At 42.3% G+C, this 24,812-nt stretch overlaps 1 protein-coding gene across 1 annotated transcript in view; it reads left to right on the forward strand.

Moving 5' to 3' along the window:
* PANX2 (pannexin 2) overlaps positions 1-23,342 on the forward strand; it is a 39,244-nt gene extending 15,902 nt beyond the window's left edge. Inside the window, exons 2-3 of the mRNA XM_060244792.1 lie at positions 17,867-19,321; positions 22,410-23,342. Of these exons, the coding sequence (XP_060100775.1) occupies positions 17,867-19,321; positions 22,410-22,786 (1,832 nt within the window). The 3' untranslated portion in view covers positions 22,787-23,342. The remainder of the gene's footprint in view (positions 1-17,866; positions 19,322-22,409) is intronic.
* The last annotated feature ends 1,470 nt before the right edge of the window (positions 23,343-24,812 follow it).

Raw genomic sequence — 24,812 nt, forward strand, 5'->3', positions numbered from 1 at the left:
CCATCCAACTGCAGCAGGAAACTTCAAGAATGGTAGGAGGGGCAAATCGGGTTTGTAGAAGGAAGAAGAGTTGGCAGACCTTCCTTTTCCACTGAAGCAAGGTGCAGTTCCCTTTGCTCTTAGACAAACAGCACATCTTTCCTTGGATTTATCACAATGCACAACATCAAGTCCACAATCCTTTAGCAACTTCTCAACACTCTGCATGCTTCTGTGTGCTAACTTTACATGCCAAGCATAAACACATCTCCTATGGTCACACTTTCTGCCTTCAGTCTGGCAAACAGTCTTTTCCGCAACATCAACAGCATCTGACCTTTCACTTAAGTCCATAATATAATAAGCTCCATTTCTTTCATCAAGTTTAAAACTAATTCCAGAATTCTTCTGAATAATTTCGCCTTCATCTCCTTTATCAAGATATACGGCATAATTATTTCTTATAAGCATATGGCTTGAAAGTAAATTCTCAATTGATTCAGGTTCATAAGCTACATTTTTCAGTCTTACTGGCATTAAATCTCCATCAGTGGTAAGCAATTTCATTTTGATCTCATCCACACCACAAACTTGTAAGGGTTTCTGGTTGGCACCTATCATTTTAGGTCTCTGACTTTCATCCAACTCTGAAAACATGCCTTTATATCAACAAATACGCTTTTATATCGACAAAAATCTTCCTCTTTCACCAATAAAATTCACATTATTAACATGCATGGTACTTTCTCTGTTCCTTTCTTTGTTCCCACCTGGGCCATGTGGTTTGGAAAATTTCTGCTTTAAAAATTTCTGGCTGCTATTATTTCTATGGCCATGAGATGGCATTAGTGTTCCCTCATTTGAAACATGTGCTTTAACATTCCTTTGTTCAGTATCCTTGTCCCCAGATCTGGAGGCTGCTTCCTCCTCGATAGCATTTAACAGGCCTTCCAGACTCAAATATTTTTGCAGTCTCAAAATTATCTTAATTGGCTTGTAAGTACTGGGTAGAGCTTTCAGTATAGTTGCGATTAAGTCTCTTTCTGCAATAGGTTCACCAAGCTCCTGTAGTCTGGATTGCATGCACATAAATTCCTTCAGATGTTTAGTCACATTCTCCCTTCTTGCACTTGAAAACCAAATATTTTGCCCTTTAAATAATGAATTGTGCTTATGGGAGTTTTGTTATATTTATGTTTAAGGCATTCAAGCATTTCTTTTGCAGTTTTAAGAGTGTGCAATTCAGAAATTTCATATGCCTCAAGAGATTCTAAAATGAGAGCTCTTGCAAAACCATCTAGACTTTTAAAATTTGATTTTTCTTGCTCATTCTCAGGGGGATTTTCAGACAAAACTCGTTCAGCTCCATAAATCTCAAGTCTTTGCGTTAGGAGCAAGAGCCAGAACGAGAAATTATTCTTAGTTAACTTCAGGGTACTAAATCCTATCACTGGTAGGTTACTCATGGTACTAAAACCAAGATTTGCAGTGGCTGTTCTTGAAGACGTGGAAACAGAAGATCCAGTGGCTCCTCTCTCTGGGTTTGACATTTTTCACAGCAGTCAGGCAGGGCAGGGTTGAAGATTCTTCCTTCCTCACTGGAGAGAAAAGGCGGCTGAATGTGTGCATGTGGTTGCAGCAAGGCTCTTCCAAGGTCTCTGGCGTAATCCACAGAAAAAGAGTTAAAAAGCTCAAAAAATTCTCTTTCTAGCACATCTGAGGCTTTTAGACAAAAGTAGCAGCATTTCCAGATCGAGACAATCTGAATTCAAAGCTCATTTAAGTCAGAATGCTCTCAGTAATGGCAAGAGAAAAAAAAGACGTTTTAAAGTTGAGGCTTGACTGCACAGCATTACAGCTTGCTTTCTATTGCTTTCTAAATGTTTTCAAATGCGATTCAGATTAAAAAATAATTTAGAGTTCAAAAAACAATTCATGCTTGATGGCAAAAACCATACTTCCTGCTACCAATTTTGTTAGGGAATTCTGTTTGAAATTCTATTTCTTTATCTCAAACAGTGCGATGGATCACTGGATCAAATAATCATTGAGAGGCATTTAACATGAAAAAGCAAAAACATTTATTTCTACAGTGAAAGGGTACTGGGAGATAAAACAAAAAACACTAAAAAACTACATGCTAACACATTGAGAACCACATGCTTAATGCAGACTACTTCTTCCTCCTTCTTGACCTCTCTGCCTGAACAAAGGAAGTCACCTGACTAACTGACCAAACAAACAAAACAAGTTTTCCCGCATCTAGACCTTGATTGACAGCAGTCAGTATCTTCTTCCCAGGTCATGCAGACAATAGGGAATCAGTCACAGTGTTAACCCTATAATGACTGGAACTTTAGAACATTGCAAAGGACATACAGAACAGATACATATTTCCAACAAGTCTAACTGGGAACCTTCTCAGAATGTGTTGCCTCCATGTCTTTGAATGTGAGTAGCTTAGGAGGGAACTGATCCTGGACATATTACCCTCAAAGCAGACTTACACCTTTCTAAACCCAGAAGCCTCAGTGAACTTAGATGGGTATAACCTTTCTTACAATGGCACTTACAAGATTCTCAGTCGTAGCACTCAGGATACACCTTTTTACTCATTGCTTGATCATCCTGGAGACTAAGTTTCTATGCTTGACAAAGTTAATAATATAATAATAATAATAATAACTTTTATTTCTATCCCGCCCTCCCCGCCTAGGCGGCTCAGGGCGGCTAACAACAACTTGTGGATGTGATTACTTGGCAGCAAATAAATATACACATTAAAACTATTTTAATCTATTATAATTTATTTTCCAGAAAGAAGAGGATCCGGGACAATTTTCACCCCTCCCCTTCCTTTCCTTTTTAAATCGTCACCATTGAAACACTGGAACCATACTTTTCGTTAAATTAAAAAATCTAATAATTCACGTGGTGTGTCATATTTTTATTCATGGAGCCATATACCCAAACTGAAAGGGTATTTCTTTCTGAGTGCACATCTGTAATTGTGTACTGCATCAGGAACACAGTCTCTCCGGTGTGTGCTCTTCACTTCATTTTGGTGGGGCTTGGGCATGAGAGGCTTCAGAGGGATCAATAATTATTTGCATAATTACACTTTTTCTCATATGTGAGGCCTGCACAATTGTCTCTTTATACTAGCTGAATTCATAGTGTTTGCTTTCTCTTTTTTTTTTTTTGCGCCACACCTATTGTGGTAAAGGTCAGAAACTCAGACTTCTGGTACTGCCCAATGCCACAGAATAAGTTTGAATCTCAGCTTCTGTGCTGTGGGTCCTTGCCATGTAAAACATAATGCTCTGCATTTATCAGAAAATGAGCACTTCCAAACGACATGAAACCAACACCAAGGAGTTCTTGTATCAAGAGGCAAACGAAATCCTGACAGTGGCTATTTTGTTGTTATTTACAGGCTCTTTGTATATAAACCAAAACCTTTTCTAGCGCCCATGTTTATGCTGTGATACATTTTCCTAACTGTACCCGGTCAAGGGTTTGCAGTTTTGAATGAAGCAGTGACAGCAATAGTGTTACTCATTAGTAGTAGTGGATTTAACGTATTTATTTAGAAAATTTATATTCTCCCTCTCCAGAGCCCTGATTGAGGCAGCTATTAACCTTCTCACTGTAATATTCTTCAACCGCAGGAAATTCCTATCTGTCATCAAAGTCTACTTTGATATAGAGAACCGATGAGCAAAGCATGATGCATTTAGTTTATATAGAACAATTCTGAAAGATTTTGTAAGTCTTCTGGTAACCACTGGCTAATTAAGATGGTACCTGCTTTTCCAGAGTTTCCTCCAAATTTCCAGTTTGTTCTTTTAGAAAAGGGAGGGGTGTGTGGAGAGATCTGCTTTTCCAAGGCAGCGATCTGTTATTTATAGGGGGAAAGTCCAGTTCAGGCTATGCCTAAAAGTAGGTCTTCAAATCCCAACCAGAGCCAGTGATCTCTGCATGGCTACAGCTTGCTAGGCTTAAAGGACTGACATAACACTGTATGCACTGCCTTAAGTCCAAAGTTTGTTCAGCCTGCACTTACTGAATGTCATAGAGGTATAATAGATGTAACTGGCTTGAGATTCAACTGTCAGCAAAGGAATATATCTGGTTAAATTTTCCTCATTAATTTCAGATAATATTTTGAGAACCCCAGTTGCAAAATATTAAATGTGCAAAAATAATTCACGGTGCACCGCTGCTACAAATTAGCCTCCCAAACAGTACCCTCAAAATCCAATTTTGTAATAATGATATATGATTAACAAAATACCTGTTATTATGACAGGCTGTGGGGGTATTATGTGGCAGGATGCATTGTGCTGCAAGATTCCTGTCAGTGAGAGCTGGCCTACTTAGTATGTGAAGTGGAAGTCCAGTGTCACCCTTCACAACATTCGACTGAAATGTAGTGTTGTTGTGTTACCAATGATATGCATGTCAACTGTATTGGGTGACAACAGGGGTATCACACATACAGCCCATTGGCTGTTATCTGTCTCCTGGAGGGGTCCTAACTGGCCTTCTGCTGCTTCCTACTTCCTGTTTCTTGCATCACAGTGCCTGCCCTTTCCCGCCCCCCTGTATCTATTTATATGTGTGTGTGTGTGCGTGTACCAAGTCCCCTGTAGCCTCTAGTGGGAGACTTTTTTCACACGCGCTATGTGCATGGGGTGCAATAACATCACTCGTTACAAGTGACATCATCACACTGGTGACATCGGGAGGGGATCCCCCCACCAGCTCACCGTGGGCCAGCGGGTTGGGGACCCCCAAAGCAGGAGAACTCCCACCCCACCCGGAAGCTTGGCAGCCTATATATATAGTCCATTAAAAGAGGCTCTGGGTGAGTACCCCCCACCCTTGCTGTCTTACCACCCACCCAAGTGAAGGCATTCACTCCCCCCCCCACACACACACAAGGGGAGTTGATCTCTGCCATCTGGAGAGCATTTATAATTCTGAGTGATCTCCAGCCCTCCCATGGAGATTGGGAACCTAGAGAGAACTGTGTTCAAAAGAGATGTAAAATCTCTCAAGAGGCCTCTAAGGACTAACAGTAAACTACAAACACTCACAAAAGCTCAGTGCCAAGATACATTTACTTTAAGGCTAAGTAATAATGTTATAAATGCATTTAAAGAAATAAATCTATTTTTACATGCTCATAATTTATGAAAATACATTGAAATCAGTACAAATCATACAAAAACCAGAGTCACTTGAAGAGTCCACCCTGTGGATAAAGTACAAGAAATATGGCGATGAGAGAAGACCTCTGTGGATAGTGCCGGCTGAAGTGATAAAGTTAACGGCCAAAACAGTTAAGGAAAAACAACTATCATACAACCAACTATTAAAAATACAAAGTGGGAAAATAGAAATGAAAACTGCAGAAGAATTGAATTATAAATATGATTGGTTTCAAATGCAACAAATAAAAAGCTTGATGGAGAATGATATCAAAGCTGAAGGAATAAGGAAAGAGCAAACAGAAATGGAAAGAGTTCTGCTTGGAGATAATGAGAAATTAATTTCAAAAGTGTACAAATTACTTTTACAATGGACCACAGAAGATGAAGTAGTGAAATCTCAAATGATAAAATGGGCAATTAATGTAAATAAAGAAATAAAAATGGAATCTTGGGAACATTTGTGGAAAAACTCTATGAAACTCGCAACATGTCATAGTATTAAAGAGAACTGTTTTAAGATGATGTATAGATGGTACATGACTCCAAAAAAATTAGCAAAGATGGACAATAAGATGCCAGATAGGTGTTGGAAATGTAAAAAGCATGAAGGCTCTTTCTACCATATGTGGTGGACTTGTGAAAGAGCTAAAATGTTTTGGCAGATGATTCAACAAGAGATATCTAAGATCCTAGGATATGAATTTAAAAAAGAAGCAGAGACATTTTTGCTGGGCTTACAAATGGAGAATTTTCCAAAAGAAGATAGAACTTTAATATGGTACTTGCTCTCAGCTGCTAGGACATTGTATGCGCAGTTGTGGAAGCAAGAAAAAATACCAGAAAAATGGGACTGGACTTTAAAAGTTATGTCATGGAGTGAAATGGATAAGCTAACAAGAAAATTAAGAGACTGCGATTTAGAACTCTTTAATCGGGAGTGGAAGAAATTCAGAAGATATGTTGAAAAAGAGTGGAAAATAAAAGGACACTGGACAATTTTTGAAGATTAAGACCTTTAAGACAAGAATATAACTTTTGAAGGGTTTTTTTTTCTCTTTTTTTCTCTTTCTTAATCAATTTTTGTTTTTTCTTGATAGTTAAAGGTACCTTTAATATCTGTTTTTTAAAAAACAACACTGGCGGGGGTCAATTATTGGGGGGTGGGGTGGGAGGAAAGTAAGATGTGGGGTAGAATGATGCTTTCATCTTAAGGCTTTTTTTTTATAAGCTGTAGAAATAGTTCTACTACCATATGTTACTAATAAAATTGTTTATAACAAAAAGAAGAGTCCACCCAAAAGGGCTGCTGTAGTGTAGCAGTGTGGACAGACCTCTTCGTGGAGAAACAAAGTTATTGCTGAAAGATTCTCAAAACAACAATCTTGCAGTGTAGTGAAGACTCAAGGACAAATAAGAAGTATATTTGATAACATGTTTCCCAGGTAGAATTTACATGTTTCGATATCAACTTCCTGTGATCAAAATACTTCATAATCTGGAACCAATGCTCAAAAAGAATATACATGCAGTTAGTTAATTACTCCAAAGAAGCATTAGGGGGTCTTCATGATTAGTAATGATTTCAATGTATTTTCATAAATTGTGAACATGTAAAAATAGGCTTATTGCTTTAAATGTATTTATAACTTTATTACTTAGCCTTAAAGTAAATGTATCTTGCATTGAGCTTTTGTGTTTGTAATTTATTGTTAGTCCTTAGAGACTTCTTGAGAGATTTTACATCTCTTTTGACCTAAAGGAATAAATAATAAATAAATAAATTATGCCTTTCGCAACCTTGCTTTTGGCTCCACCCCCAACGTCCCCAGATATTTCTTGAATTGGACTTGGCAACCCTACCAGGTGGGGGCAGGAGATCCCCTGGGTTGGAGGCCCTCCCCCCACTTCAGGGTTATTAGAAAGTGGGGGGGGAGGGAAATGTCTGCTGGGCACTCCATTATACCATATGGAGACCAATCCCCATAGGGCATAATGGAGAATTGATCTGTGGGTATCTGTGGTTTTTTGAGGTAGAGGTACCAAATTTTCAGTATAACATCCAGTGACTCTCCTCAAAACACCCTCCAAGTTTCAAAAAGATTGGACCAGGGGGTCCAATTCTATGAGCCCCAGAAGAAGGTGCCTCTATCCTTCATTATTTCTAAATGGAGGGAAGGTATTTAAAAGGCATGAAGTCCCTTTAAATGTGATTGCCTGAATTCCCTTTGGAGTTCAATTGTGCTTGTCACACCCCTGCTCCTGGCTCCACCCCCTCAAAGTCTCCTGGCTCCACCCCCATCTATTTCTTGAGTCAGACCTGGCAACCCTATGTCTCATTACCAATGCTGATATCCCCATACCTACTTCCCCTCTGTATATCAGAAATCCTGTCTGGTGTAGTGGTTAAGTGCACAGACTCTTATCAGGGAGAACCTGGGTTGATTCCCCACTCCTCCACATGCAACTGCTGGAGTGACCTTGGGTCAGTCATAACTTATGACTCGTAACTCTGTCCCAGGTAGTTCTGGAAAGAGCAGTTTCTGTCAGAGCTCTCAGCCCCACCTGCCTCACAGGGTGTTTGTTGGGGGGAGAAGAAGGGAGAGGAGATCATAAACCGCTCTGAGACTCCTTTGGGTAGTGAAGGGCAGGGTATAAAACCAATCTCTTCTTCTTCCTAATCCAACCAAGGCTTCTGTTGCCATTCGACATCTGAAATAATCTTTATAAAGTTTATCTCTCTGGTATCTCGTGTTACATTTTATGGTGCGCATGACCTGGCCCAACAAATTGACATTTATGTCAGATCTGTCTCTTATAAAAAAAATGTTTGACACCCCTGAGTTAGAGGGTCAAAACAGGGCTGAAGGGGGAACCTATGTTCAAATACCCTTGCAGACAGCTTGCATGAACCTGGGCCACTTTTTCTTTCTTGGCTATACTGCTTCACACTTCTTAGAGAAAGGGGGGCGGGATTATGAGGGAATGCAAAAATATAGTGTGTGCAGAAACATCAAATTATGTTTGGTGTAGTGGTTAAGTGTGCGGACTGGGAGAACCGGGTTTGATTCCCCACTCCTCCACTTGCACCTGCTGGAATGGCCTTGGGTCAGCCATAGCTCTGGCAGAGGTTGTCCTTGAAAGGGCAGCTGCTGTGAGAGCCCTCTCCAGCCCCACCCACCTCACAGGGTGTCTGTTGTGGGGGAGGAAGGTAAAGGAGATTGTGAGCCGCTCTGAGACTCTTCGGAGTGGAGGGCGGGATATAAATCCAATATCTTCTTATTATTATTGTATACTTGCTGACAGAAAGCAGACTGGGGATTGTTTTTGATTTTCATATATTTGAATTAATGTGAGGACAGAGAAGATCTTTGACAGCCCTGCTTCTGGAATATCTCAGCACTTGAAGATGTATATTATTGTTATACTCTACAACCAGATAGTTTGGAATTTATAAAAAAAACCAACTTATTTGAGTTTAATGATACTCCAAAGACAGAATTTCCAATTTTACAGGAAGCCTTTAAACCATATATTAGAGGTCGGTTGATCTCCCAGCAAAAAATTTAAAATAAAGTAGAAGATAAGGCTAGAAATGCTTGAAGATGTTTGCCAAGTCCCCAGCAGTTAAGTGATCAACACCAGGCCATTCAAAGAATAGTCTTTTATTGATAGTAAGATAGGATCAAGGTGACTTTTGCTTCAGTTGTTACAGAGAGATAGGAGCTGGCTGAACGAGAAGTTAAAACAGCATTCAGACAAAATGGCAAGAGGCACTCTTGACCAGGGGTGTCGAACTCATTTGTTATGAGGGCCGGATTTGACATAAATGAGACCTTGTCGGGCCGAGCCATGTGTATCATAAAATGTAATGCCAGGTAGTCGACATATAAATTTTATAAAGGGCACAGACACACAATTAAAGATATTTTTTTTGCTTAAAATAAAACACGCTTAAAATATTAGCCCGCTTGCAATGTTTTGTTTTACAGTCTCTGATAAATGTCACCTCTTGCTATGAATTATTGCATTAAAAACTGCAGGCAATGTCTGTGCTGTATCAGTCTTGAATATGTGCTGTTCAGGTGTGCCCATCTGTAAGCTGCAAACCTACTTTTGATCCATTGACATTCATTACAGACATCTCATGGTCAATGCTTTGAGCCTAAGACCCAGAGGAACATGAAGCAGCTGGGCACTGTGAGCATTTGTACAGAAGTTGCTTCAAGTACTAGTCAAGAACACGTGAAGGCACCATGGCACAGACTGAGGGTTATGTGCTTGTCTACAAAACTATCATTTTCCCCAGAAAAAATGACTGCAACTAAAAAAAAAGACAACTTCCTCCCCCAAAACAACTACAAGAACAGAGAAACAGCCATGTACAGTGGTCAGTGTCAGCCTACTATCTGGGAAGTCAAAATTCAAGACCCCCAATCAAAGGAAAATGTGAAAGAAAAAAATAAGGAAAATTTGCTGGGTAAATCTGGGGTGGAAAACACTCTCCGCCTAATGCTGATATTTCTCTTTTAAATAGTTCACATGTTTTCCTATTGAGAAAGACTGGAGGGCATGAGTACAGTGAAAAAGAGGAGGGGAACCCAGTTACAAGCCCAACAAAACTCACTCTCTCTCTCTCTCTCTCTCTCTCTCTCTCTCTCTCTCTGTGAAAGGCAAAAAAGCTCATACCTTCAGTAAAACATTGATAGTCTTAAAAGCATTCTTTGTAGCGCTCCTGATGGTGGGGACTGGCAAAGGAAGCTTTGGGGTGGGGACTGGCAAAGGAAGCTCTTCCTTTCCTTTCCTGGGGCACAAGGAGGGGGAGGAGCCTCAGCCATTTATTAGAAGGAAGAGAGGCTTGTCTTGTCTCAGTAGCTCTGCAGAGTGATTAATTGAGCCTGGCAAACTTAATCACACAGCAGAGCTATCGAGCCAAGTTTCCTCATTGGCTGAGGCTGCTCCTCCCTCCTCCTCCTTTTGGGAAAAGGGAGGGGGTAAAGGGAAAGGCTGCTTTGCTGCTCTAGCCTGTTAGAGGAGAAACACAAAATGGCAACCGAAAAAAGCAGGCAAGGGAAAATGAAGCGGATGACAACCAGTTGCTGGAGGGCCTGATTGGAACCCTCCGCCGGCCTGATTCGGCCCACGGGCCGCATGTTTGACACCCCTGCTCTTGACAATGTTAAGCACTGGGAAATATACCATAAAACTTCAGGTAACAAGGAAGAGAAAAGAAAATGTACTTCCATGCAAGAAGAATTTAGGATGTCTGTTTTGCAGCAAAATCTTTGATGAGTGCTCAGCAGGTATTGTTTGGAAAAGGGAATAAAGAGCTAGATTACTTGCTGAATGACAAAGAGACAAAATACTTGTTCTTAAAAATGGCAAACGTAAATTAATTTATTATCATAAGAAGACTACAAAGGAACTCAATTTTAATTTAGATGTGTACTCAGAAGAATATGTGTAAGAGGCTGAAATATCTGCATATTTAACAAAGACATCTATGCTGCATATAAATCAAGAGCATAAAGAAATGCTAGATGCCTCAATTAGTTTGGATGAACTTAAAATGTAATTCAAACGGATAAAAGGAAGTACTTCTTCACCCAAAGGGTGATTAACATGTGGAATTCACTGCTACAGGAGGTGGCGGCAGCGGCTACAAGCATAGCCAGCTTTAAGAGGGGATTGGATAAAAATATGGAGCAGAGGTCCATCAGTGGCTACTAGCCACAGTATATATATATGTATGTATGTATATGTGTGTGTGTATATATATATATGTATGTACATGTGTGTGTGTTTGTGTGTGTGTGTGTATATATATGTATGTATATGTGTGTGTGTGTATATACACACACACACACACACACATATATATATATATATATATATATACACACACACACACACACACATATATTGGCCACTGTGTGACACAGTGTTGGACAGGATGGGCCATTGGTCTGATCCAACATGGCTTCTCTTATGTTCTTATGTTCATGGAAGGAAAACAGGGAAAGCCCCAGGGCCTGATGTGTTTTATTAATTCTAAACAATATTCTGTATATAGGGTCACCAGAACTTACCTAGCTGCCAGCAGGGGATTCTGGGCCTCTCTCCAGAAGACTTCTTTGCACACGCTGTGCGATGATGTCACCCGGAAGTGACATCATCACACTGGGCACATCATGTGGGGGAAACTCTATGGTCATCATAGAATTTTTCCTAAATGCTAGAGTGCCCCCTGAATGAAGTGCCCAATGTGATGATGTCACTTCTGAGTGATGTCATCATGCCAGACATGTTGGGCGTGTCAGCACTCTTTGGGGGTGGGCCCAGTTCCGTGGTGGCAGTTCAAGGCCCCAAAATTGGGGGGAAACCTGCCCATAGCAGGAGTATGGGAACCCTAGCTGTATGCTGTGAGGAACTGACTCTCTACTTCAGGGGTCCTCAACCTACGGCCCGCGGGCCAGATGCGGCCCGCTGAGGACGTTTATGCAGCCCGCCGGGTTATGGCAAAATCAGACCGGAAGTGGCGTTCGACCTAAACTTGCGTTAGCAACGCACACTTCCGGCACTGGGCTGAGGCGGCGGAGACAGAGTGTGAGGTGATACTGAGGTGAGGTGAGTTCCCAGGCCAGGGTGTGTGGTGTGGGGAAGGGAGAGAGATGCAGAAGACGGAGAACTGACGGCCCGCGGCCTTGTACAGTAACGGCAGTCCGGCCCTCCAACAATCTGAGGGACATTGAACTGGCCCCCTATTTAAAAAGGTTGAGGACCCCTGCTCTACTTAGAGAAGCTCTTTGAACAACTAAAATTTAGGACACATCCTTCAAACGAGTCAGCAGATACTGACATTGTAGTAATATCTAAAACCTAACAAAGATCCACAAAAAATAGCTTCTTTTTTTCTGTATTGTTTTATGAAGGGCTAACAATTGCTGTGAAACAATAGATGGTAGTTCGTATGATAGATATGATCCAACATCAGAATAAGCCTGCAGCCTTTTACTTTGCAACAGAAAAGACCTTTGATAGGGTAAATTGGAAATGTCTGTGGGCCGCTTTAAAGAAACCGGGTACAGGTTTAAATTTCTGTACTAGACAGATGTTTTTATAAGAACAATAAAAGTTGGTTAACACAGAATGTCAAAAATCAAAGTATTAATGATCCTCTTGGACTCTGTCATTAAAAAAACCTGGATAGCAAAAAGAAGGAATTTAATACTATTTTGTTTGTTGGGTGTGGGATAAGTTGCCTCCCCAAGCACCAAGAATACAGAACATCACTTACCCCAGAAAGAGTGTTTCATCTACACCTTGTGGCTAATAGCCACTGATGGACCTCTGCTCCATATGTTTATCCAGTCCCCTCTTGAAACCGTCTATGCTTCTAGCTACCACCAGCTCCTGTGGCAGTGAATTCCATGTGTTATCACCCTTTGGGTGAAAAAGTACTTCCTTTTATCAGTTTTAACTCGACTGCTCAGCAATTTAATTGAGTACCCATGAGTTCTTGTATTGTGAGAAAGGGAGAAAAGTACTTCTTTCTCTACTTTCTCTATCCTATGCATAATCTTGTAAACCTCTATCATGTCACCCCTCAGTCATCGTTTCTCCAAGCTAAAGAGCCCCAAGCACTTTAACCTTTCTTCAGAGGGAAAGTGTTCCAACTCTTTAATCATTCTATTTGCCCTTTTCTGCACTTTTTCCAGTGCTATTAGATCTTTTTTGAGGTGTGGTGACCAGAATTGTACACAGTACTCCAAATGAGGCCACACCATAGATTTATACAGGGGCATTATGATACTCGCTGATTTGTTTTCAATTCCCTTCCTAATAATTCCCAGCATAGCCTTGGCTTTTTTTATTGCAGTTGTGCACTGTCTTGACATTTTCAGTGAGGTATCTACCATGACTTCAAGATCTCTCTCTCGATCAGTCTCCACTAGTTTGGACCCCAACAACTTATATTTATAGTTAGGATTTTTGGCCCCAATGCGCATTACTTTGTATTTGGCCACATTGAACCTCATTTGCCACTTTCTGTCTTTAGCTTAACACCTCTCCAGAGAGTTTTTCAGTAAATGTTATTACATTAAGTGGACATCACCCCAAAATGGCTTCCAGGAAAGGCAGTACCAGTTAAGGTTTCCAGGTCCAGTCTTGTCCCCAGCAGAGGGAATCGGGGGTGTTCCAGGTGGGGGGGGGGCCCTGGCCGTCACAACATGATGATATCATACAGCGACATCATCACATCCAGATGCTGTTTGTGCATGCCACCATTTTTGCCTGACAATTTAAAGGGAACCTTCCCTTTAAATGGTTGTGGGGGGGAGTGAGGGCTGCAGGCTCCTGCTTTGCAAGAGGTGAATTTGCCCCCACTTAGGAAGAGTGGGTGCCACACACTCCTGCTTTACAAGAGACAAAATCACCTCTTGCACTCACTTTTTTTCAAGCAGGGCCCCAGATGACTGTTGGAGCAGAGCCCTAAAAATTGGGGCACCCCCACCACCATCCCTAGTACCAGTCACAAAATGATTGTCAAGCAGGGAGGGTTGTAAAATGCCGGGAGGTTCCGAGCCAAGTATTGTCCTATCATGGGGCAGTTATTTCCAAGTGAGTGCACCCAACGGGCCCATACTTGATGCCTTCTGCTGTCTTCTAAAGTACCTCCTCATCCACTGAGGTAAAGGAAAACCAAAGCGCATCAGAAAACACATTAGCAAGTACCATCATAAAAATCTAAATCATCTTGTTTGGTGGGATAAAAATGTTCTGAAGGAATGGTAAGTACAGCCTGGAGGACTATGGGATCTAGCAGATAAAGAGAAGCATCCAACGGATTCTTGAATAGGATCCCAGGATGTTTTCAAACATAAGAACTCACAAGTAGCAGGAATTAACTAATGGATTTTATTAGATTCCAACGTTATCTAGCATGTATCTTCTACATAAAACGTATCAAAAGAATATTTTTACTTAGCATTCAACTGGTTACTTTCGACCAGGTCAAGCTGCCATTATTTATAGAAAATATTTCGTATTGAGCTGCGGCTATAATGTGATACTGAGATACCTGTCAGATGTCCATGCATGGCATTCCAAGACGATAGTCTCAGGATTCAGAATAAAAGTCAACTATTATTTGCATGTGTTACTATCTTGTAATTATCCCTTGTGGATAAAGGAATACAGTAGAAAGTTGAGTTCCTAGTTACAATCCGCCAGGGAAGTTCATAATAGCTGCTGTATAATGACAAGTGTTGCACTGGCCAAAGACCTTATCTTGAAGTCCAGAACTTTTTAAATTTTTATTTTAAATTTTACAACAATACAAAAAAAAAAACCCAAACCCTTCATTTCCCTTTCTCTTTCCTTGAATTCACAATGAGACACTTTCATAAGAACATAAGAACATAAGAGAAGCCATGTTGGATCAGGCCAACGGCCCATCAAGTCCAACACTCTGTGTCACACAGTGGCAAAAAATGTTATATACACACATACACTGTGGCTAATAGCCACTGATGGACCTGTGCTCCATTACACTGTGGCTAATAGCCACTGATGGACCTGTGCTCCATATTTTTATCTAAACCCCTCTTGAAGGTGGCTATACTTGTGGCCGCCACCACCTCCTGTGGCAGTGAATTCCACATGTTAATCACCCTTTGGGTGAAGAAGTACTTCCTTTTATCCGTCTTAACCTGTCTGCTCAGCAATTTCATCGAATGCCCACGAGTTCTTGTATTGTGAGAAAGGGAGAAAAGTACTTCTTTCTCTACTTTCTCCATTCCATGCATTATCTTGTAAACCTCTATCATGTCACCCCGCAGTCGACGTTTCTCCAAGCTAAAGAGTCCCAAGCGTTTCAACCTTTCTTCATAGGGAAAGTGCTCCAGCCCTTTAATCATTCTAGTTGCCCTTCTCTGCACCTTCTCTAAAGCTATAATATCCTTTTTGAGGTGCGGCGACCAGAACTGCACACAGTACTCCAAATGAGACCGCACCATCGATTTATACAGGGGCATTATGATACTGGCTGATTTGTTTTCAATTCCCTTCCTAATAATTCCCAGCATGGCGTTGGCCCTTTTTATTGCAAACGCACACTGTCTTGACACTTTCAGTGAGTTATCTATCATGACCCCAAGATCTCTCTCTTGATCAGTCTCTGCCAGTTCACGCCCCATCAACTTGTATTTGTAGCTGGGATTCTTAGCCCCAATGTGCATTACTTTGCACTTGGCCACATTGAACCGCATCTGCCACGTTGACGCCCACTCACCCAGCCTCAACAGATCCCTTTGGAGTTCCTCACAATCCTCTCTGGTTCTCACCACCCTGAACAATTTAGTGTCATCCGCAAACTTGGCCACTTCACTGCTCACTCCGAACTCTAAATCATTTATGAACAAGTTAAAAAGCATGGGACCCAGTACCGAGCCCTGCGGCACCCCACTGCTTACCGTCCTCCACTGCGAAGACTGCCCATTTATACTCACTCTCTGCTTCCTATTACTCAGCCAGTTTGGTCTTCCATTCTTAAACTGTCCTTCAATGAAATTCAGGTTGTGTGCCCTGTTCCACTGAGCAGTGATTTAAACCAGGCCTTGTGAACTATCGTTGAAATGATTTGGGAATTAAATTTTCACCTTTGCTGGTCATGTATTGTAGTTCATCAAAACGCACCTTAGTGCTGAGACTGGTCTGTGCTCTCTGAAGCTAGATTTTTAAAATGAGATTCCACAAAACAGGGCCATTCCTCACAGGAGAGGGAAATAACAGTCATCATCCCACCCATGAGGTGATTTAAATTACCTTTGTGGGAATCAGTGCAGTAGAATGCCTTACATTTTAGGTAGCAGGTGAGAATCTGACCCTACAAAAAAACCCCCACAGAACTTGCAAATAGGGTTCACCGTGGAGTATTCAAGACCTTTAAAAAGACGGTTGCAATATTCCCTGCAGCTGGAGCTTCTGTTTGTTTAAGAGTTAGGGAAGTTCCCAGATTGAGCTTCTTGAATTGTAGCGATGCATAGAGGGCGGAAACTGCACCATGTGAGTAAAGACCTGCTTCAGAGCAGGGAAAGGAAAATGAATATGACCACCCTATTTAACTGTGAGTGAAAATTCAGCTATTGTTTCAAACAAACCAGGTTCCTATAAGGAATAACTGGAGAGGGAGGGAGAGATTAAATTATTAAGAACCACCACCACCACCACCCCCCTTTCTAACTGAAGCCTCTCCCTCTAGAATATTGTAAGCCTTTTTCAATGTGGATGCCTAGTTTGAATTCTCTGTTAAAGCCTAGACTTCCTGCATACCCACAATTGCATTCATTCATTATGTGTTAGGGTTGCCAGTCTCCAAGTGGGACCTGGGGATCCCCTGGAATTACCACTCATCTCCAAAGCACGGAGATCAGTTCCCCTGGAGAAAATGGATGCTTGGAGGGTGGACTCTATGGCATTGTACCCCACTGAGGTCCCTGTGCTCCCCAGGCTCCATCCCCAAACTTCCAGGAGCTCCCCAACCTGGATCTGGCAACCTTACCCCCATCCCCTGCCAGTGGCCACAAGGGACTTGGCAACCTGTGTGCCGAATAGACTCTGGGTCCTGAATGCAAGATTGGAATGAACACACACTGTTCACACGAACGCCTGTACATGCGTACCACTTGAATGTACACAAGTACAAATTAATGTGAACAAGCCATAAACTGTTCTCAGCATTCTAAAGGCATTGAGCAGGCGAAGTTCACAGCAGGCTGTTTTAACAGGAAGAGGTTTTGGTTTTTTCCTGCATTCCTGGGGAATCCCTTGGAGTACTCAGAAACATTGACTGGCTTCAGATTGGCCCCTTTTGCTAATTTCTTCATAGGCAGCCTTGAAACTTGTTATTAGAGGAAGCATACAGGAGACTTACAAGGAATTGTTTTGGAAGGGGTCAGTCTGGAAATCATGCCAGAGCCCTTCAGGATTCTGTAAACTCTTAGGCAGTTTGAGCAAACTAATTTCCTCTCCCTTTACTCATCCTTGTTGATGAGTCACTCCATTCTGCTCTCACAGTCATAACAGGGGCCAGACCCTTTACTGTTAAAAGTGGACATACGGACATATGAAGCTGCCTTATACTGAATCAGACCCTCGGTCCATCAAAGTCAGCATTGTCTTCTCAGACTAGCAGCGGCTCTCCAGGGTCTCAAGCTGAGGTTTTTTCATACCTATTTGCCTGGACCCTTTTTTGGAGATGCCGGGGATTGAACCTGGGACCTTCTGCTTCCCAAGCAGATGCTCTACCACTGAGCCACCGTCCCTCCCCAAATGATGGCGATAAATGTGCATATGTGCCATGTGGTGCATACTGGACCTTTTTGTGTTGCATGCAGACAAGCCCTCACAGTCAATTCATTTCAATAACCTTTATTGGCATGATCCCTCACACAGTCAGTGCTATGCTGTTGGTGACCTGGAATTATTGTTGATTGTATGGAAACTGTCCTTCAGACAGACAGATGTTAGTGCTGTAGGAGCAATGCCACTTTGTGCTTGTTTTAAGTATACGATAGATGGCAATTTATATAGTCTGTGAAAAAACTAATTTTGCAGCACTCCATTTGTACGTTAAATGTGTAGCAGTGACTTTTCTCTCTGTTATACAGAGGAGCCAATATACTGTTACACACCACACAACTTCACCCGTGACCAAGCCTTGTATGCCAGAGGATACTGTTGGACAGAACTAAAAGATGCCTTGCCAGGAGTAAATGCCAGCCATTGGCCCTCCTTGTTTGAGCATAAATTCCTTCCTTATGCACTGCTGGCTTTTGCTGGTATTATGTACATTCCAGCACTTGGCTGGGAATTCCTGGCCTCCACCAGACTGACTTCTGAACTTAACTTTTTGCTCCAGGAAATAGATAACTGCTACCACCGTGCAGCAGAAGGCCGTGCACCCAAAATAGAAAAGCAAATCCAGTCCAAAGGCCCCGGGATCACCGAGCGAGAGAAAAGAGAGATAATTGAGAATGCTGAAAAAGAAAAGAGTCCGGAGCAAAATTTGTTTGAGAAATACCTGGAACGGAGAGGCCGCAGCAATTTCCTAGCCAAACTGTATCTCGCACGACATTTGTTCATCATATTCTTAAGCATCATTCCAATCACCTACTTGTCCACCTATTATGCTGCACAGAAACAAAACGAGTTCACTTGTGCTCTGGGCGAACCTTCGGACAAAACCACCAATTCTAAGTTGCTCATTCGAGTGAACTGCAAACTGCCGTCTGTGCAGCTCCAGCGCATAATTGCAGGGGTAGACATTGTTCTTCTTTGCTTCATGAACTTAATTATTCTCGTCAATTTAATTCACCTTTTCATATTCCGCAAATCCAACTTCATCTTTGATAAACTGAACAAAGTTGGCATCAAGACGAAAAAGCAATGGCAGAAATCTCAGTTCTGCGATATCAATATCTTGGCTATGTTTTGCAATGAAAACCGAGACCATATCAAGTCACTGAACCGCTTGGATTTTATTACCAACGAGAGTGATTTGATGTATGACAACGTGGTGCGCCAGCTTCTCGCAGCGCTGGCCCAGTCCAATCATGACGTCACGCCAACGGTGCGTGATTCTGGGATACAAACCATAGACCCAAGCATTGATCCTGCAGGCATTGACCCTAATGAGCCGCTGATCATTAAGCGACCTCGTAAGAAAATGAAATGGATCCCGAGCACCAATCCCCTTCCTCAGCCGTTCAAAGAGCAGTTGGCAATTATGAAGGTTGAAAATAACAAGCCTGAGAAGCCGAAGCCAGTCCGTCGAAAAACAGCCACAGACAGCCTGGTTGCCCCTTTGCTAGAGACTACCTCCAAAAGTTCTCAGCCATCATCTGCTCCTAAAACGGAATCAAGCACTCTGTCCGGCACAAGTAGTGAGAAGAAGCATGCAAGACACTTTTCCCTGGATGTACATCCATATATACTTAGCAGCAATAAAAAACCCAAGCCAGAGATTCAGCCCATAACCTCTATTGCAACATCCAAAAGTCAAGGGAGTGGATTTTTAAACCAAGAAGAGAAAATCATAGTGCGTGTCACCTCTGCCCTCAAAGGTACAGTGATCATGCTATGACCTTGTTTCATGGTGTTAAAGAAATATGCCTATAAAACTGCCTCCTCTGCTAGTATGATTAGAGCTGCCAACTTGGGTTGGGAAATTACTGGAGATCTGGCGGTAAGACAGAGTTTGGGGAGGGAGTTCAGCCAGGGTCATGATGCCACAGAGTCCAAAATGGCTGTTTTATCCAGGGGAACTAATCTTCCTGGACTGGAGATCAGATGTAATTCCTGGAGAATTCCACAGCTGGAGATTGGCAGCCCTAGGTATGATCAATGCTTCTGTGTGGTTGGAATCTTACAATTTATCTGTAACTTCTGTATTTAAAAACACATGAGGAAGATGGCACAGGGAGGAAAGAAAATGTTAACGCTTTCCTCTTTGTTGTCTTTCTGCTAGAAACAGCTGCCCACAAGCTGCTTTTACTCTTGCAAGTGAAAAAAACCCCACAGTTTAAAGTGTTCCCTTCTGGAGTAAAAGCAGCTCAGGACAGGAGGAAAGGGTTAAAATTTCCCTCTCTCTACATGTTCTTCTAGTAGTTGCAGTGCAAAAAAAAAACCTGGTTTAAAATAAAAGTAGAAATAAACCATATGTAGTTGAGCCCTCAAAGAAATCTTAGTTGTAGAGCTTTCCTTATCTGAGGTAATAAATTTCAGCATGTGGTTTTCAAAAGAGGGGGGAGGATATTAGTAGAGTTTCAAACAAAAACCTTTTTTGCACACAGCTTACCTCGCAGTCACAATCCTGTTCCCTCCGCAGCGTCTGTCGGATTTCCCACCATCTGTGCCAGAGTTACAGGAAGTGCGACAGCTTTTGCGTAGCAGATGTAAACTGGGTTTTAGCAGTTTATGTTTGCTACGCAAACGCTGCGGCACTTCCTGTAATTTTGGCGCAGATGGTGCGAAATCCGACCAGATGCTGCGGAGGGAACAGGATTGTGACTGTGAGGTGAGCTGTGTGCGAAAACGGTCAAAGTATTTCCCTGCATGATAATGAAGGTGGTACAGTCTTGTGGAGGAACTGACTGTACCACCTCATTTGAACTGTTCATTTGAACTGTAATTTGGGGGAAATTACATGAACAGAGATTGCAGTTAATCATGTGAATTCATTCTTCAAGCTATGTATGAATTGTGGATTGCCGGTCTCTTTCATTAGGAATAGCTAATGACTGTATATTTCAGTTTATTTTTGTTTCAGAACTGAGACTGTTGGTTGACATCCTAAATCTCAAAGGGACTGCAACAGAGAATAAGAGAAATGTCTCTCAGTAATTTGATTATGTCCTTTAAGATTTTAACATAAGCATGCATGGACAATGCAAGAAGAGGTAATAAAATATGGGAAAGTACCAGTAATTGATGCCTATATTTAGTTATAAATCAATTTAGGCAGGTGCCAGAGAATAGATGTATAGTTGACTCATTCATCAGCCTTTCACATTTCTGGAGGAAAGCTCAACACTGTCACCTCAGAAGTTCAAACAGCAGATGCATGAGTAACTCATATCTGCTTTCCTCGTTTAGCATAATTTCCAAAATTATTCTCAAGCCATTTCCCACAGTCACTTCAGATATGTCTAGACTACAAATGTGTATCTGTCATTTAAAAAAAAAAAGGTAAAGGTAGTCCCCTGTGCAAGCACCAATCATTTCCGACTCTGGGGCGACGTTGCTTTCACAACATTTTCACGGCAGACTTTTAACGGGGTGGTTTTGCCATTGCCTTCCCCAGTCATCTACACTTTCCCCCCAGCAAGCTGGGTACTCATTTTACCGACCTCAGAAGGATGGAAGGCTGAGTCAACCTTGAGCCAGCTACCTGAACCAGCTTTCGCTGGGATCGAACTCAGGTCGTGAGCAGAGCTTAGGACTGCAGTACTGCAGCTTTATCACTCTGCGCCACGGGGCTCCTGGGTATCTGTCATAGCTTCCCCCAAAGGATCCTGAGAATTATAATTTGATGAGATCACTGGGGATTCTTTGTCCCCCTACACATACAAGTAGAGCCCCATGGAAGCACTGGTTAAGCCAGTTAAATGGCTATGCCCTTGGAGTTTATATCAGTAGTCAATTCACATTTCTGAGTAACTTTTATTAACTCCAATGGAGGTGCTTTGTTATAAGACGTTTCAGGAATGCTTCTTAACTGTGCATTTCTGACTTTGGCTTAACCTGTCATCAGTGATGCTACATTCTATATTTTGGCCTTAGATTGTTCCCATAAGTCCATAGTGGCTTTGTGTTGATTTGCTAAAATAGAAAAAAAGTGTTAGGCTAAAATCAGCCACCAGTGGTATCCTGGCAGTCTTTCTGCTGAAGCGTCCTCAAAGAATGTTATGGATTTGTTCATTGCATATGCTTATTTCAATGCTGGAACGACATCTCAGATGCAGAGCCCAGAATAGTATTGATCACATTGACGGCTTCATTGCCAGCAGATGTCCTCTCAGGATCATGTCACACGTTAGCCTGTTAATGAGACATCAGATGTATGCCTCCAGCTACAGGTGGACATGGCTGGCGAGCCTTCCAGTACAGAGAAAACTGGTGCCACCACCCTTCATTATCATGGCTGCCTTGCTTTTTGCTTTTGTGTCAGAGTGGAGAATGGCATCGCACCTACTGTTTTCTTCCCTTATTTCCTGACATTCCAGATACTTTTTTCCTATCCCTCCCTCTCCCAAAGGCGGGTGAGAGCAGTTAATGCTTAGAAAGGCCAAAGGAGAAAAACACCACAATAAAATGAGGGAATAATTGGAAGGCGAGGAAATACTAATACCTCCTTTCTCTAGGAATATACGTAGAACAGGATAAGGGATCCCCAGCCATAGATTCCTGTGTTGGCTGTTGAAAACACTTACCACTACAGAGACAAGAAGGTTTTAATACATGGGTGTGCAAACTAGACATATTGATGCGGAATTGTAAAGCAAAATGTAGATAGTAATTACACCAAGCCATGTCAAAGTGTATATCCGTGAAGCATACTGTGACCTCACACAGTTTCGTCCACAGAGACCTTTTGGGAAACATGTAAATTAGGTGGTGGGTTAATCTGTATATATTTTTTTTCTCTTGCAGATTCTTCCCTTCCTGGAAAAGATACTCTTTACTCACATGACACATGTAGGACTGTGCCAGCTACTGGCACTTTTCTCATGTGCAATCACAACCACATAGCAACTTCTGCAGCAGCGGCAAATGCTAACCTGAGCCAGGTCACCAAGGCAGAACCAGTGGCCGCTCTAAACTGTAACCCCACACGTTCTCTTCTGCACATCAAAACACTATATGAAGACCACGAAGAAGAGGTGTTAGACCTTATAGACGATTCTTTAGATGACAGGATTAACTCTCCAACAGACACAGGGGATATAATATCCATACCTTCCACAAAGCAAATCATGTTGGCAACCTTTGATGAACCAATAGCAATAGTGAACTCTGTAGAATATTGAAGTCTCCAAAAGCTGATGCTGATACATCCTTGAACCCGATGGGCCCACTTCCTGGTACCACTATAATGTGAACTGTGCTCCCCCTACCAATGTCATCCACTGCATGAGCATGGAGCGCTGAAACACAGACCATAGGTTTCACTAATATTCTTAATCGGTCATGCAGGGTAGCCTCATCACTGTTATCAATAGCTTGCAGAATATAACGATGATTATAACACCAACCAAATTAGGGTATACCGAGAATTGTAAGCACAAAAGGTGTTAGGTGTAGCTTCATGAATTTAAACGTGGACTATTACAACAATCCAAACATATAATAGCGCTTAAGGGCATGACACGCAGCGTTTCTTCAACAAAGCACTTGCATCCTTGGTACCTAATTCAATATGTAAGGTAACAACTCACATACCTGTATGATAATTATTCTTCCATTTCAAGAGACAGCAGTTAAATAGTGTTTTGTCTCAAAGGTAACCATAGTAATAATAATAGAATTCTACAGCGAAGTGGCATGCAAGCTACATTTTGGCTCACAGGTCTCGAGAGGTGCCAGTGACTGCGGGCCAACTGGATCCCCACCAGCGTCCATGCACAAAAAGCAGACACCTCTCAGCCTGCTACACTTACGGATGACAATACCAAGAGCTACGTCCTGCCCTCTGGAATGTTTGTGTGCGCTGAAACAGATGATGAAAACAAAGAGTTTATTTTTTTTTTAAACTATATTTTATTGTGAATGAGATAGCTTGTCCAGTCCGATTTTAGGCAGGACAAACGGTTTGCTCTGCCGTTTCTTATTTTTGTCAAAGGAGCGGTGTCCGTGGACCAGAAACTGAAGTGAAGAATATTCCAGTGCTGCTAAAAAGACCAAATATTTGCTGACTGGTCATGGAGTTGATGAGGAGGAAGCTTCCTTGCTTAGGACTTGTCTGCACTTCAGCTTACCACAGGTTAATCTTGTCCAGGGGTGGCTCATTAACCTGTAATTAATTTGTGGCGGGGGGGGGGTTGTCACTTTTTTGAATGAGAGTTGATCCAGATCTTTTGAAACCGCACTCTATACCATCCAAGTTCAAAATTATTTCACTTCAGATTGCAGGCCGAAGATCTGCATGCTTGGGGTTTGTTTGTTTATATTGGGCGTCTTCGCACAGAGCTTACCCCGGAGCGACGTCCCTCTTCACCGCGCAGCGTCTGCGCGGATTTCGCACCAACTGCTCTGGAGAACCAGGAAGAGCCGTGAAGTTCCAAGCCTTTTGCGTCGCAAATGTAAACCGCTAAAAACCAGTTTACGTTAGCGACGCAAAAGCCGCGGCTCTTCCTGGTTCTCTGGAGCAGTTGGTGCGAAATCCGCGCAGACGCTGCGCGGTGAAGAGGGACGTCGCTCCGGGGTAAGCTCTGTGCGAAAACGCCCTTGGTTTTTAAATCCCAGCATATGGTAAGCTAGCATGCCAGGGAGAAGAGCTTTGGCCTGGCCTTCTCTTTGATGTGCTGACTCCATGGGATGGCTTTTTCTATTAACATAATGAAGCATTCAGACATGCAGTCTCCCAGGGCTTTTTTTTTTGGGGGGGGGGGGTAGAAAAAGCCCAGCAGGAGCTTATTTGCACATTAGGTCACACCTCCTGACACCAAGCCAGCTGGAACTGTGTTCCTGCTTTTAAAAAGCCCTACAATCTCCTATCCATAAACTGAAATGATACAATCTAGTAAAGAAGGCTAGTACTGTGTGTTGCTTTTTCATATTTGAGCCCAACGTTGTCCATAAACAAAGTTTAATAATTCTGGCCCAGGCCACACTCTTTCACAGTGGTCGTTTTCCCACTGACCTTACTCCGGAGCGACGTCCCTCTTCACCGCACAGCGTCTGCGCGGATTTCGCACCAACTGCTCCGCGGAACCCGGAAGAGCCGCAAAGTCCCGCGGCTTTTGCGTCACAAATGTAAACTGGTTTTTGGCGGTTTACATTTGCGACGCAAAAGCCGCGGGACTTTGCGGCTCTTCTGGGTTCTGCGGAGCAGTT

The sequence above is a fragment of the Heteronotia binoei genome, chromosome 8, assembly GCF_032191835.1.
Source record: "Heteronotia binoei isolate CCM8104 ecotype False Entrance Well chromosome 8, APGP_CSIRO_Hbin_v1, whole genome shotgun sequence".
Lineage (NCBI taxonomy): Eukaryota > Metazoa > Chordata > Lepidosauria > Squamata > Gekkonidae > Heteronotia > Heteronotia binoei.